Source organism: Pleurodeles waltl, chromosome 10, assembly GCF_031143425.1.
Source record: "Pleurodeles waltl isolate 20211129_DDA chromosome 10, aPleWal1.hap1.20221129, whole genome shotgun sequence".
Classification (NCBI taxonomy): Eukaryota; Metazoa; Chordata; class Amphibia; order Caudata; family Salamandridae; genus Pleurodeles; species Pleurodeles waltl.
Window position 1 is genome coordinate 1,033,560,945 of NC_090449.1, and position 15,625 is coordinate 1,033,576,569.

Genomic DNA, 15,625 nt, shown 5'->3' on the forward strand with positions numbered 1-15,625 from the left:
TGCATGTAAAGTGCAGCACTCCCTTTATGGCAAAGCGCGTACTCTTGAAATACCAGCAACAAGTGAAGAAAATAAAATTAGGTTGATGTTGTGGCTTTCGGTAGATCATGAAAGCTGCATGGTTCTGGATGTGATAAAGTGTGTTAGTTCTCCCACCACTATGTTAAGTCTTGCAGTTGTTGAAACTCAAGATGATTGATCTATTTTAGCTTAAACAAGAAAAGACAAGCAGTGTATGTTCCTGGTCTTAGTAGGAAATACATATGGACTAGTCAGTTGGAAGGTCTGAATGTTTGAGATGAAAGTGTCTTCAAATACATGAAGCTCTTGTGCCTTTATAACCCCCATACTAGAACGACACCACATTGTACCTGTTATTGACTGTGATTGTCATTTTCTTTCAGTGTCATTACTCCATGAGGAAAGCTGCATCCTTCCTGGGCATCGGTACAGACAATATTTACTTTGTGAAAGCTGATGACAGGTGAGGAGGCAGGGCCTTTCATTTCCCTTTATAATCAAATATCACTACTAGTCAGTTAGTTTTTAAAATAAATCCTAAATACATGTTTGTACATAACTGAAAGCAACAAATCTGTGTCCTTTAGAGGTAAGATGATACCTGAGGAACTGGAGAAAGAGATCCAGCGAGCCAAGCAAGAGGTGAGAGCGGAAGCAAGAGAGTGTGCCATCATTCAAACAAGCTAGAGTGCCCTTGCATACAAAGAAGAACGCATGTGTCTGTGTGTAAACAAGAGAGAGACATTGAGACAAGAATAGATCAGTGTTTGGGAACTCCATAAATTTACACTGCCATCTTTTGCAATGTTTTGGTCATGTTGGGATCTGAAACTCGTATTATCTTCCTCCAGGATACAGAAACCAATCTCCGAACTGGTAATACTAGAGTATTTCCTGGGTTCTCCCTCCTCCTTCCACCTTCATTTGAATGCGTGCACTCCGATGAGAGTGTCCTAAAATCTTGTCAATCACCAAAGTGGTTTACTTTGTATTGTTGTTAGTGTAAGTCCCAACCCAAGACCCTGATAGGCTCTTTGTGAAAACAAAGGAAAGTAGCTCAGAATATGCTTGATGAGGTGAACCTCGATTCCTCAACTTTAAGATCACAATAGCTTCACGCTATGTAACTAGAAAGCTTATCACCCAAGACAGTGATTAGGTAGGGAAGATGGATGTGAGGTCCTCCAGTAGTGTCTGTCTATATCGATTTTGGTCTGATGTTTGTGCAAGTGAAGAAGAACCTGCACAACAGAAGTAAATCTATTATAGTACCGTCTAGATAGAATGATTGTACTACTCTTCCCTAGACGCATGACTTTAAAATGTAGTAAAATGCTGAGGCTTGTTATTTACCATGGAACATATTGCCTAAAGCAGAGACAGAAGATAAATAACCTGCTTTTATTGAGTACCGACTGCTTAACTTCTAACTCCTCCTACAGTGAGTGTACAGGAGTGTCTTCATACATTGCAGATGCAAAGCCTTGGTGGTCTGTTTTGAGGAAATCTCTGGACTTCACCCTGCTGAGTTACATGAATTGTGTCAGTATTCTAAAGTAAATAATTCAGTATCCCTAACCACTTCAAATAACATAAGTTTTGATACTCTCATCTATTATTACCAAGATACAATGCAACTAAACTTAGGTTGCGGTTGTATGTGGTAATTGAATGGATACCTTTTCATATTGAGAGTTCTGTAATAGACATTGTTCAACACAAAAATTATTACATCAAGCTGACAGTTGAACACAACCAAGTCCCTTATGCGATTGATGGAATGGCATGTTTTAGTGTTGAGTCATATTTCTTGCCTCTTTTCCATTCTCTTGAAATTATATGACATCTGTTAATATTGTGCCTATGTCCATCCCAGTACTGTCGCGTATTCTCCCAAAGATGCTGCAGTGAAATTACGTAGGGTTTGAAATTCTCCTAAAGCGACAACAACAATTTGCTGTTATTCAAATAAATGAAGGAATGAAAAAAAAGGTAGTTGCTTCAGAATAATTCTTATTTTAGGCAGAGAACCTTGCACACATATTTTTGACATGTTTTTGTTTGTTATATTTTTTGATGCTTTTAAAAATGTCCATGTATCTAACAAAGTTATACTCATTAATTCCAAATTCCATTTAGGGGCTTAAATATGGTTAGAAGGTTTTTTGAAGAGGAATGAGATTTTTCTGTAATGTTTAGTTAAACATTCTACACATAACCTGGGTAAATAAGTTTGGCATTGTTAAATAAAACATTTGCACTTGATGGAGTGCTATGTTAAAAACAGTTAAGTGACACTGAACAAAGTTTGGAAAACTTTGCTTAAAGATCCATTTTTGTGGTGCAGTTTTAAAATGGTGGATTTGTTTACTACAATGCTGTAAAACCTTCTAAAAAGTTTTAAACAAGTTTAAGTCATATTTTAGAACTTTAAAATGTATATTTTGGTACTCATAAATTAGAAACAATATTTTTGTGTTGTGAAAAGTGTGGCAGTGAATTTAAGTTCTACAGGTGATTTACAATGTTTCACTAGATGTAATTGCTTTCTATATATTTAACTGCTATGTTAACTTACAAAAAGATGGAACTATGTATATAGGAGCACTTTTGATTATTTGTCTTCTTTAAACATTTCAAAATTAACTTTCTGAACAATTTATAACAATTTCAACATGTTGAATGCAGCCTATAGAATGTGCTAACTGTCTACTTCATCTTTATTTTTAGAAACTCTGAAAACACCTTAAGAACATCTTACTATCAATTCATATATTTTTAAGTCATATAAATACTTTTGAAATGCATGATCTATTCTTCATATTTCACATTCAGAGTGATACTACTGCAAATCACTGGTATTTCTTATGATGAGTATGTAATCATGATATTAACTCATTTTATTTGCTGATCCATGATTTCTTTTTGAAAGTACATTTAGGGAGAATTTTTTCAAAGTTATTGTATGTAACATTTTGGCAATGTAACCAAAGTTCGATCCAAGACGCTCATGTCGGAGCTGGAACCATTCAATTGAATTTGTGTTTAGCAATAATCTAGGTTTCAGAAAAATGTAGGAACATGCAATTTTTTTCCCCATTTCAAAAAGCTGTAAAGAGGTTAGTTAATGGTGGTATTGTAGAGGTCAAAATCACCTTCAATGTAGGGTTTGAAAAACACAATGAACTGATCCAACATTAAGCTGAACCACAGACATTTTTACCCGTACAGAGCTAAAAATGAGACTTGTACAACAATTCAATGAAAAGGTGTTCTTTCTATGACATCTTAATACAAAGGAAAGGTATTTCTCAGTATTAATCCATAGTTGGGCATGTGATGTTAGATGTGCTGATTCTTTCTATTGCATCCTTCAGTCTTGAAGCCTTGAGTGGCATATATTTGCCTACTTTGAGCAGAGGAGCGTGTATAAGTATATGCCACCAAATTGCATATAAGGTTTATACAAGTATATCGCTAATGTCTCACTGCTCCCTATTAGATAGTCAAACATTGCTTTGCTCACAAGTATAGCCTTTGTTCAACCCACTGTTCCCAAGCCACACTCCCAATCACGCTTTGAATTCCAGTGATAGAAATTTGCTCTTTAGGTGGGATTTAAAAATTCTTCTGGTTGGAAGTAAGTTAGAATTAGAGCAAACCTGCTTTAAGATGACGGCTGATTGTGAACACACATGCGCACACACAGAAACTGCCCTTTAGTAATAGCACTCCAACACGCAGGTATTGAATTTGGAACAGTTCTTTTTGATTGGCTGATGAAACCAGAACAGTGGTTAACTGGGGTATCAACGTCTTCTTAGCTTTATTTTTTTATTTAGTTGCAACTTTTAATGGAGAACACCACAGTCCTAAAAATCTAAGAGCAGAGCGCACATTACAAATATGCAGAACCATTCATCAGAAAGGTCAGGTAGCAAAGAATAAACCACACATATCTGAACGCATATGTCTGAAAGAGCTGTCGGTCAGTTTTAAGCCAAGTAAACTCATTCATTAAGTCAGGCATGATATTTATAAATGTACCTTGTTAAAGACGAGACAGTCCTAACCTCTCGAAGGCCAGGAATAGCCGTTTCTAAATTGGATCTTTTGTATTCAGGGTTCTTCTGTGTTATTTTCTTATTGTATTGTAGATAGGTATGAGCACCAACTGCAAGTGACTTCTCTATATCTGATCATTCCACAGGGGGCAACACCATTCCTTGTCTGTGCCACAGCAGGCACCACAGTCCTAGGCGCCTTTGATCCTCTGGATAAAATAGCAGATGTCTGTGAAAAGTATGGCCTTTGGCTGCATGTCGACGTAAGTGGCAATATCATTAAGAGAGGTTGTGTGCTCCTAAAGAGCTTCATCTGTGGTATCCCTTCATCTTGGTAAACCTCTGTGTTGTTCTGCTTCCACTAACCTATCACATCTATCATCCTTGGTGCAGAAAATAAACTTCCGTTGGTCACTCGATGCTGATGAAATGGCGCTATGTTTTTGTTGTGCTTCCCTTTGAAGCCAAAGGAGCAGCAGTAGTTAGACGTAGATTCCAACTGACACAGGGAGTTGTAGTGATTCTCCCAGATGTTTTTCAATAGAGCCCTGAGGGGCCAAAATGAAAATTATTGGTGCAGAGGCTGGGTGGGGATATGGAGAGATGAGGTAATGAAGGTCCAAACCTGCCATGTGGTGCAGATAATAGCAGTTGTTTATGGATGAAGAAGGGTCTATCTACCTTGCACAGAAACAAAGGTGTAGTCAAGCACCCCATACACCTGCTTCAGCAGGGGGAACTACTAGACAGATTAAATGCTTCCTAATGGTCCTTCTGGGCTTTGACCTGTGATTTGAATGTCAAATGGCAGAAACTAATAAGCAACGCTACAAAAAGAATATACAACATCACAGCTGGAAGGGAGGGAAAACATGTCAATTAAATTAAACATGGTGAGATAAAGAGAAGTGATAGAAAATGCAAATAAAAGAAAACAAGTAGGAGGTAAACGGAATGAGGGTGTGAGAGAAGAAAGACAACTTTTCTCTGGAGCAGAATTCCATTTAACCTTCCTAGAAAGAGTCAAGATTCCATGCTTCTCTCACTTACATAGAGTCACGTGCTTCAAAGCGGGGTTGTTTTATTTTTCTGGCTACACCCTTGCACAGAAATGATAAATACAAACAGGGATGGCTCCTCTGTCAGGGCGGAGGAGCATTGCCCCCGCCAGCAGCAGCAGCTGCTAAACCTATACCAGAAAACGATAAGAAACTGAGTTTATTATCGTTTTCTGGTAAAGGGGCAGGGTCGCAGGGGTAACTACCAGCGAGGGGGAGTGCTCTGCACTCCCCCTCAATGCACATATATGTTTGGCTGGCCGTCTTGGGTCGGCCAAACACATATGTTCAGTAGGGTCTCTCCAGCCCAGCAACACAGTCGCCGGGCTGGAGAGAGCCTGCACAGGCTCCCAGTCTGCCTGGGAGCGTCCTGGCTGAGCACTCCCACCCAATCCTAGCGCTGCTCTGTGCAGTGTCAGGATTGGCTGCAGGGCGGCTGGGAGCCTGTGCCTGTGTGCAGCGACTGAGGAGAGGAGCGGCGCGGCGGCGGCGGCAAGGGAATGTAAGTGGTATTCTTTTTAAAAAAAAAAAAATCTTTAAGTTAAATTGTTTAGCCCCCTCTCCACGCCGTTGCCGCCCCTTTCGCACCTCGCGAGCCGCTACTGAGTACAAATGCTTTTCATTAGTGGATTTTCCTTTTCCTTAGAAACCCAACTAAAATCCTTCAGTGCTACATTTGTAAGAACATATAGGGGGTCATTCCGACCGCCGCGAATGACGGAAGCACCGCCAACAGGCTGGCGGTGCTTCCTGGCCCATTCTGACCGCGGCGGTAAAGCCGCGGTCAGAAAACCGGGTCCGGCGGTTTCCTGCCGGATTTCCCCCGGCTGGGCGAATCCGCCAGGGCAGCGCTGCAAGCAGCGCTGCCCTGGGGATTCTGACCCCCTTCCCGCCAGACTGTTTCTGGCGGTTTTCACCGCCAGGAACAGGCTGGCGGGAACGGGTGTCTTGGGGCCCCTGGGGGCCCCTGCACTGCCCATGCCACTGGCATGGGCAGTGCAGGGGCCCCCTAACAGGGCCCCAGCATGCTTTTCACTGTCTGCTTAGCAGACAGTGAAAAGCGCGACGGGTGCAACTGCACCCGTCGCACACCTGCAGCACCACCGGCTCCAATTGGAGCCGGCTTCTGTGTTGCAGGCCACCTTCCCGCTGGGCCAGCGGGCGCTAACATAGGTAGCGCCCGCTGGCCCAGCGGGAAGGTCGGAATGCCGCCAGCGGTCTTTTGACCGCGTGGCGGCTGTTTGGCGGTTCCCGCCTGGCGGGCGGCAACCGCCGCCCGCCAGAGTAGGAATGAGGGCCATAGTTTGTTGCCTGTATCACAAGGATTAGGTATTCCAGTAAGAGAAAGGGTATGTGTAGCAAAATAAATATACTTTTGCCTCCAACTGATGCATCACTCTTTTATTGAGTGTTATAACTGCAGTGCGGAACTGGACATGGACGAACTCAAAATCTTTCACGCACACACAAAAATATTAAAGATTGGAACAAAGTCATAATGTGATGAGCAATGTTACATAATGTTACTGTAATATTTATTTTGTGTGCTTCCATTTCGCACATTAGTAGCCCAATTGTGAGATTATAGTAGCTGTAAAACACCTTTTTGAGAAAAACTCAAAAGTTTAATGTTGCCCATACATTCTTGTCTGGAAATCAATGAATGGCTACTCACTTATTGGAGCAATCCGACATACAAAAAAAATCAGTTTACAGCATAAATCATACCAACCCAGCTGAAACATGAAGTCCCCGCTCCTACCGGGCCCAACAAGGTGGACCTTGGTCGCAAGTTAGGGATTTATCAGAAGCTGCAAATCAACAATGTATTTATCAGGGGTGTGGAATGTAATGAAATGTCTACTTGTCCGTGGGATAGATTACTTCATAAATCTACTTGTCCTGTAAAGAAAATCCACTTGTCCCTTTGGTGCCACATTGTGCAGTGACAAAGTATGGCCGCAATCGCATAACATAAATGCTCTAATATTAGCCTCTCTGGTTATGCCAGGGCCCCTACTACAGTAGGGTTTGATTTCTACCAATTACCGTATTTTGCACACCTTTACACAGATCTACATACTGGGTCTGGAGGTAGCATTAATCATCAGTTCTTAGGCAAGAATAACCTTTTGAGTCTGTGCAAACCTACTAACTTTCATCATGTTTTAGGGATTTTTGCCAGCTCTTTTTCTAATCTTTTCCCATAGTGAGAAAGGCTGGAAAATTACTCCTGGTAAGGGTAGAAGTAAAACATCTTCCAGGTTTGAGTAAAAAAGTGGTTGGAGAGAAAGTGAACTTGTAAATGCTCAACAGATTTTCGAATGAGCAAATCTATGCATGCTAAATTGCAGTTCACAAATATTTTCTAGGAGTACAATTTCATGTCCTACATCTATAACTTCTTGTGAATTCACAACATCTGTAAATCTGCACTAATGCAAGGACATATAACCTAGGTGCACTTTTGTGACTTTAAGTATTTGGAGCTCTAAGTAGGTCTGGAGTTAACCAAGACCTTTTATTTTAATTACAATTCTATCTCTCTCTATCTATCTATTGACTAGCTCCTGCTCTTTCACGAGGAGCATATCAGCAGGCAAAGTAGTTTTGTTCTGAGCCAGGGTCTAGTCTGGCAATGTGTGCTTTTCGAGAACAAAAAATATTATTTCTTTTTGGCAATGTTTTTTTTTAACAGTAAGGGCCTAACAGCTCACACAATAAGTATTTACAAAAATCCTGTCAAATCAAAACATGCATCGACAAAACCAAAAGGCTGACCATCAATGTCGGGCCTATTGGCTTTGCCAATGCTTGTTTATTTTCATGGTTTTTATAATCTTGTTGAAACTGGTTGCACTGATTTTCCATTTTGAATTTTTTTTTAAATGCTGCCATGCATCTACACATTTTACTAAATGCTGGTTCAAAGAAATGGTATCTTAAATTTCACAGTTTAGCAAAACACTTTTTGTTCGTAGCTGCATATTTTTTTAACATTTTATTTTGAAAGCTAAGGATCATCAATCTTGCTTTCAAGCTTCTGCAGATACGTGCATCTAATCATAGAGCATCCTGGAAGCATGCTATGTAGCCTCATATTGTTAAACTTTCCAAATGGGTGCACACATTTTTATACTGGAACTACTGTCAGAAGTACAGTCTGAGATCACATTTCCTTGGTGTGCTCACCCTAATAAGAAAGGGTTTGCATTACTAAAGCATAAAAACAAGTTCAAACTGTATTAATTTATGGACACAAATAATACCTTAACTGCTGATAATGCCCTTCCCTGGTACATAATGCGGTACTGTAAATTGGCAGCAAAAGGGTTTGTGCTGCAGGTAGTTGGGCCTACTTGTCCTAAGGATAAAATAAACATGAAAACATGTTGTCCTTGACCCCAAACAATATGTCATGAGAGTCAGGCTAAGGGAATTCCACACACTTATTTTATTATTGTGAAACAATTACATTATGATGATTCAATGATGAGATTTTGGTGTGAGTTTCAAAGCTTTATTAAATCTTTTAGTAAATATTTCTTTATTTAAAATCATCAATATTGTTCAATGGAAATACAATACAGAACAAAGCATAAAGCATATATAAGTTAATCTATATTCTAAGATAAGGAGAGTGTGACAGAAAAGTATCAGATACAACCCATGAAGAGTTCTCAATTCAAGATGTGAAAGTCTTAAGCTTTTTGCATAGATCACAAGCAGAACTTCCCATAAAGAGAGGTTGAAGAAACTCAGCAGAGTCTCGGAGCAGCATAGATTCAGGCAAGTGACAATAAAGGTCTCTCAGAGTAAATCAGCAAAGAATCTGGGTCAGAATCGATCTGACGTAAAGGGCTCTCAAGAGGATTCTCTTTCCACTCTGGGAACACGCAATTATATGATTTCTTTCATATCAGCAAGTGCGATAAATTGTAGCAGTTTGTAGTTGTCTCGTAAAATTGGGCAGCCTTCTCATCATGGGAAAGGACAACTACCATTGACTAAGTAAAATAAAATGAAGAGCTTCTTAAATGTAAGATCAAATGTGCCACAAATTGCACTGCAACTATCAATCCAGGCTGTTTTTCCAGCGTCTTCTACTATAAGTCAAAAACAGTTCAGGGTTAGTACATTACATTTCTAATTCCCATCATACCCTTTGCCATATATTTCCATTGACAAAATGAATTCATAAAGAAACATTCTACAAAAATTAAACAAAACATTATAAATCATTATTATACTCTATGATAAGTACACTTGAGAGAAAGATGAAGTATAATACCTTATCTATTAACTCAAACCACATTTGCTGCATTGAAAGATTATATCTTGCATTATTGCTCTTGGTCACGGTAAAAGAAAGTAATGCTTTAGTCAGTTTTTTCAGCTAAATACATGTGGCCATAAAATCCTACAGTACACAACTGCATTTAAAATATTGCTTCTCAACTACAGTCTACGGTTTATTCTACACCTTAATTGCAATAATCCTTATTTAGTTAAAGTTCAGATTAGTTAAACCACTCTCACATACTCCAATTTTATTTCCATATGTACCGACTTTAAGATAATCTATCTCCTTTACTGAAACAAAGCCAACACATTTCTCTAAAATGTATATAACGCATAGCAAACATCAACAATTTAGATAAAATACCTCTGGGGTGAAGTAAGCCCTAACTTTACAAATGCCCAAGACACAGAAGGGACCCAGCAGATGAAAGCTGCAGAACCTGAATTTTCTTTTAGGAGGAGATGGGCTTTCAGTCTACATTGCAAGCGTTACAAATACACAACCGGTTTCTTCTGGAGGTAGCTAAGGCTACTTACACATTTACTCACAGCCTCATAGGCCAGCTTCAAATGGATCTTGCCAGCAGTCAATTCAAGTCATGGGAAATTATCATGATGTTGGGTGTCATAGAAACTTCTGATTCACTGAAAGACATCCTGATCATAGCTTTTAATAGGTTTTAGAGAAATAATGTATTTGATCATGCTCAGGCTAATCATGAGACTTGATCTTAGTCAGTAGGGGAAGGAAGTAGCCTGAGCATCCCATTGGTCGTCTCTGCAATTTCTGCAAGAACTACACTTAGTGCCATAGGACATAAAATGGTTTTAGATACTTAGATTATTTTCTTTTTTTTCTTTCAAAGAAACCGGGCCTCTAAATGTATAAATGTGTTATATCACTTTTGGACTACGTAATTTAAGGTATCTACTAATGATAGAGTAATTTGGCATAATTAATAATTTGCCTAAACACTGAAAATTGAAGTGAGAGAGAACCGGCATGATTTCTTTGGGTCCCTCTTGATACCAAATATGTTGCTATAAATATTGATTTTAGGTATTTTTATCCCTCTCCTGATCTTGCACTACTTCTGGGATAAAAGGTTGGCATCTGTACAAATTATACCAGAGTACACATGGGCCCATATTGATACTTTTTTGCGCCGAATTCGTGTCATTTTTATTGACGTAAATTTGGTGCAAACCTAACTCCATATTTATATTTTGATCTTAGACATGACTAACGTCAAAATATAGGCGTTTGCACCAATTTTTGGATGAGTGAACCTACCTTGCGCCAATGAGATGCAAGGTAGGCATTCCCATCCAAAAAATGGTGCGATCCCCATAGCCCCATATTTATCCCCCCATTCTAAAATGACGCACAGGTGGGAGGAGAGGCCTAATAATGGTGCTAAGCTTGCTTAGCACCATTATTTAACACCTGGGTCAGACCTGGCTTTAGGGGACCTGTGGACCCATTTCCATGGTAAAACACCAGGGAATGGGTTCACTGGTGCTCTCCCCAAGCCCCAGGATTACCCCCACCAGAGGGACACCGGAGGATGGGGGAACCCCATCCCAGGTAAGTCCAAGTATGTTTTTTTTTTCCTGTAATTTGTTTTGCTATCGGGGGCCTTAACTTGGGGCCCCCTGCATGGCACAGGGTGCAATGGCCATGCCCAGGGGGCACTTGTCCCCTGTGCTGGCCATTGGGGTGGTGGGCATGACTCTTGTCTTTCCTAAGACAGGAGTCATGTTTTTGGTGGTTGTGCGCCAGGAAATGGCGATAGTCTGGTTAGAAGCTTTTTTTTTTGCCTCTATCCAGGCTAGCCATATTTTCTGACACACAACCCCCTCCTTCCCTACTGCCACCCGGCTAGCGTCTTCTTCTAAGACGCTAGCCCAAGTTTAGCGCTGGCTTACGCCATTCAATAAATACGGCGCCCGGCTGGCGTTGTGGAATGACGCAAGCCGGTGCTAAACGTTTTGCGTTGAAACTGATTTAGTGCAGTTTTGCAGCAAAAAGTATAAATATGGGCCATGGAGTTCACAGACAACTTAGATCATGGTGGATTGATGTTGATACTAAGACACCAGAAGAAAAGTCTGACTCATACTAAAAGCCCCTTATCCATGAAGAAATAACATGTAAACAGCAGCACGGGGATAGATTTCCTCAATAGTTATATATTCTGGGATGTTTAGGCATTTGCCTTTTCAGACTCGGCATCGAATCCACAAAGTTCTAGAGGACTGATTCAAGAGCCCCTAGTGCCATCCTAACGACACATTAGCGTAATTCTTTTTATGCTAATATGGCATTAGATGGCCAAAAACGCCACACCATATTTACAGAGTGGCACAATGCATGCATTGCTCCACTTTGTAACCCTTTGCGCTACATTATGCCTGCAAAGTATGCAAAGGTGGCGTTCCCCCATTGGGGAGGGGGTGAAAAAAGGGCTAAAAAAAAAAATCTAACAGATTTCCTTCTGCCATTTTTTCAGCACTTTCAACACCAGCTCACAGCAGGCGTTAAAAGGGAGCACCCCATTGTTTACAATGGGCCCACATGTACTGTTCAGGGTTAACACCAAAATGTTGGCACTACTCCTGCAGAGTACATCAATAGCGTAAATAATAATGATGCTTTTGCTCCCTACCCTTCGCCATTGTCCACCATATTTTAAATACGGCGCACACATGGTGGCGTTAGGGGGGGCAATAAGGGGCGCACGGAAAGTGGCACTGTACTGGGTGCAGCACCACTTTTCTTAAATCAGGCCCTTATTATTATATGTGTTACCAATGGGTTCTGATATTTATGTATGGAAAAAGTTGAAATTCAAAAATATGGGCGCCCACCTCCCCCTCCATGCAGCCGTACCCACTGGCCCCACCCGTTTTGGGCCCCTTACCTGCTGGACTGCCAAGCTTTCCATGGTGGTGGAGTTTTCATTGAAAACTTGTCAGTCTGGCAGGTTGTAATAGCCATGCCAGTCCCGATGCCAGGATCTCTAACATTGACGGGCGCGGTGTGGGACCACCACGCTCCCTGCCATACTGATTGACAGTAAGTATGGCGGGCTGGCAGACATCTGGCGGTCTTTTGGTGGTCCAACAGCCAAACTCGTAATATGGTGGTCGGACCGCCAGAGTTGCAGCGGTCCGGCCTCCACCATCAACATGGCAGTCCACAGACCGCCAAGCTCAAAATATGGCCCAATGGCTCCTTCTCCTCTTCCCCAACATTAGATCATAATTAACCCATCATGACTGAAGTAAAGTATATAAAAATATCTGTCTGTCTCCAAAGGAGCAGTGTAAGATGAATGTTGACAGCGCTTGGCCTAGGACTTTCTATCAGGCCAGCTGTATCAGAACACCTTTCTTCAGCATCTGCAGATATCGGCTTTTTCAGACTTACTGGTGTAAGGGACACATGTAAGACGTGACCTTGGATGTCTATTGCGAATAGCTTTCTTCCGTGTCCATTGATGCTGTACTCAGTAGGTAGAGTGGAGTTTGGGGATCCTTCTTTCCCTGGAGAATAAGTTGCCTGGCCCTGCCTCACCTCTTTAACTGGATGCCTTGGCCCTCTGGCCATGCCTTGGCTCTTTTGGACTTCGCAACACTGCTCTGCTTCTCTCGGAGACTTAACTTCACTTGGACCATGCTTGTCACACACTTTTGATCTCCACTTGGTGCCTCATTTTCCTTTTCTTTCACTATCTCGCAGACCACTTATTGCTGCTTATTTTACCCTCTCTTTCCCACATTTTTGTCTTTGTTTTTTACTTTTCTCTGAGCACTTTTTGCTGCTTTTTTTGTCTCTATCACACTTTGACATTCCTTTTCCCTTTCCTCTATTAGCACATTTTGCCGCTTTGTTGCTCCTCTACCTCTCTCTCTTTCTCTCTCACAGTTTTTGGAATTGTTTTCCTTTTTTCAGTGAACATTTTTGCCCCTTTGGCCCCTGCTTCTGCCATTCTTTCCTCTTCTTACACTGCCCCTTTGCTGCTTCCCGCACCTGTTCTGCCCCATCACTGCCTCCTGTGATTGTCCTATGACAAGTCTGGCCCCACCCAGCCACGCCCACTGTCCCCAGGATCTTGGCCCCTCCTTCCTAACGGCGGCTGCCGTGCAGGCATAGGCACACCACTGGCACACCAAAGGTAAGCCCATCTCCGTCCATCTGCACCAGTCCCACACTCAGGACCAGAACCCCTGGTCACCTATGATTCCAACACAGCCCCTGAAGCTACCCCACCACCACACTCCAGGCCCTGAAACCAGAATGGAGCTCCACACAGTGCTGAAGGACCTCTTAAACAAATACCAAAGGTGTGTTTCCCTGTGCCACTTGCCATTACTCCTCCAACACCCACAGCACTCCCCACTTCTCCACATAACCCACACTGCTGCAGCCATCAACACAAACTATCACTACACCCACTTCCCTCTGCCCTGTGCCCTGCTCAACATCATCCCGCTCTCTCACCCAACTCACAGCCAAACTCTGAGATCTTCTAAAAGACCTCTACTTAGTCCTTCTTTTCCTCACAGAAACCTAGCGTAAAGCTATATCACCCCCTAACATCTCTATAACTATACCCTTAGGATACACAATCATCACATAAGACAGGACAGACAAACACAGAGGCAGAACTGCAATTATCTGCAAGGAACACAACTGCTCCTTCTCTAAAGCCAATGTTAACGAGACAGACTGGAACACCTCACTTTCAAATGCAGCATCTCCAATAACACTACTCTGGGGGAGCTCTTCTCTACCAACCACCAGAAATAAGAGCCAAATTTGAAAAAAATCCATTGCAGAAATTAGCGCTCCCTTCATACTTAACTCCAGCTTCTTTATCATTCTAGGGGACTTCAGTTTCCACCTCATAGACCTCTCCAAGTCCAACACCATCAACCTCCTGGACAGCCAGAACATATGGGTGAAGGCCTTACGTATATCGCAGAAGACCTGCTAGACCCCATATTTACAAATTTCAAAGACATCTTTGTGGACAAACCCTTCCCCTCACATGGACTGACTACTCCCTTGTCAAATTCAAGCTACCCTTAAACCATCAATGAAGAACCACCTCCACCAGGATTATTATCTGTAACTTGAACATTACCACTGAGAAACCTGGTCCAAAGAACTGCAACATCACTGACTGCCACATTAATGCATTGTGACTTGTGACATCTGGCTCAGCACCTGCACAGTCGTCCTGGTACCTCTCAAGTCAATAACAACTGCAAAAACCAAACAGCAAACCTTCATATCTACTCTCTGACAAAACCACCAATAATTAAACATCACCCAGCACAGAGCCCTCACAAAATTGATGAAAAACAACACCAACAGCTTCAAGGAAATATTGTCAATTGTAAATGAATTTACCTTACCTGCTGCCAGCTCTACCACCTTGGTCCCCTACCAGAAGCTCTGTACCCAGCCTGCACTTTTGTTCCACGACAAGATGAGCGCTCTTTCCAAGAACTTCACAACCCCCAACCAAACCCTGCCACTCTTGCAACCCTACTTGAAGATGACAACAGCACTCTTGGAACCACCCTGACCTGTTGGTCTACCATTGCCTTCATAGAAACTGCCATAGCCATGCAATCCTTCCAATCAAGAGCCCCTTCAGCCCCTGCCCAAACTTTGCCTTCACAAGAGGACTTGTGTCCATATGCACCACACTCACTGTGATCCTTAATGACTCTCTAAACATACCCACCTTCCCAGACACCTGGAAAAATGCCCCCATCCTCCCACTTCTAAAGAAACCAACTGCAGACCCAGTCTCACTAGCCAACTAAAGGCCGATCTTCCCTTGGAATCACGTTCAACAGCAAACATCAATGGCCAGCCAAGTCAACTCAGTCACCTCTTCCTGTTTCCTCACCCTCAAGAACCTCAGGAAACTCTTAAGATAGCTTCCCCTCGAAACACGCTGAACAATCACATACACACTCATCACCAGCAAACTAGACTATGGGATAGCGCTATACATCCGAATCCCCACCCAACTCACCAAGCGGCTCCAAACCAACCAGAATTCAGCAGCCAGACTCACACTCAAACTCTCTTCAAGCACCCACATCACCACCCACCTCAGAAACCTCCACTGGCTTCCACTGGCTCCCCGTACACAA

The 15,625-nt window shown here is 42.0% G+C and overlaps 1 protein-coding gene across 1 annotated transcript in view; it reads left to right on the forward strand.

Annotated features, from left to right (window-relative positions):
• GADL1 (glutamate decarboxylase like 1) overlaps window positions 1–15,625 on the forward strand; it is a 358,673-nt gene that overhangs the window by 162,505 nt on the left and 180,543 nt on the right. The window contains exons 7-9 of the mRNA XM_069212001.1: window positions 405–484; window positions 609–663; window positions 4,232–4,348. Coding sequence (XP_069068102.1) covers window positions 405–484; window positions 609–663; window positions 4,232–4,348 — 252 coding nt within the window. The remainder of the gene's footprint in view (window positions 1–404; window positions 485–608; window positions 664–4,231; window positions 4,349–15,625) is intronic.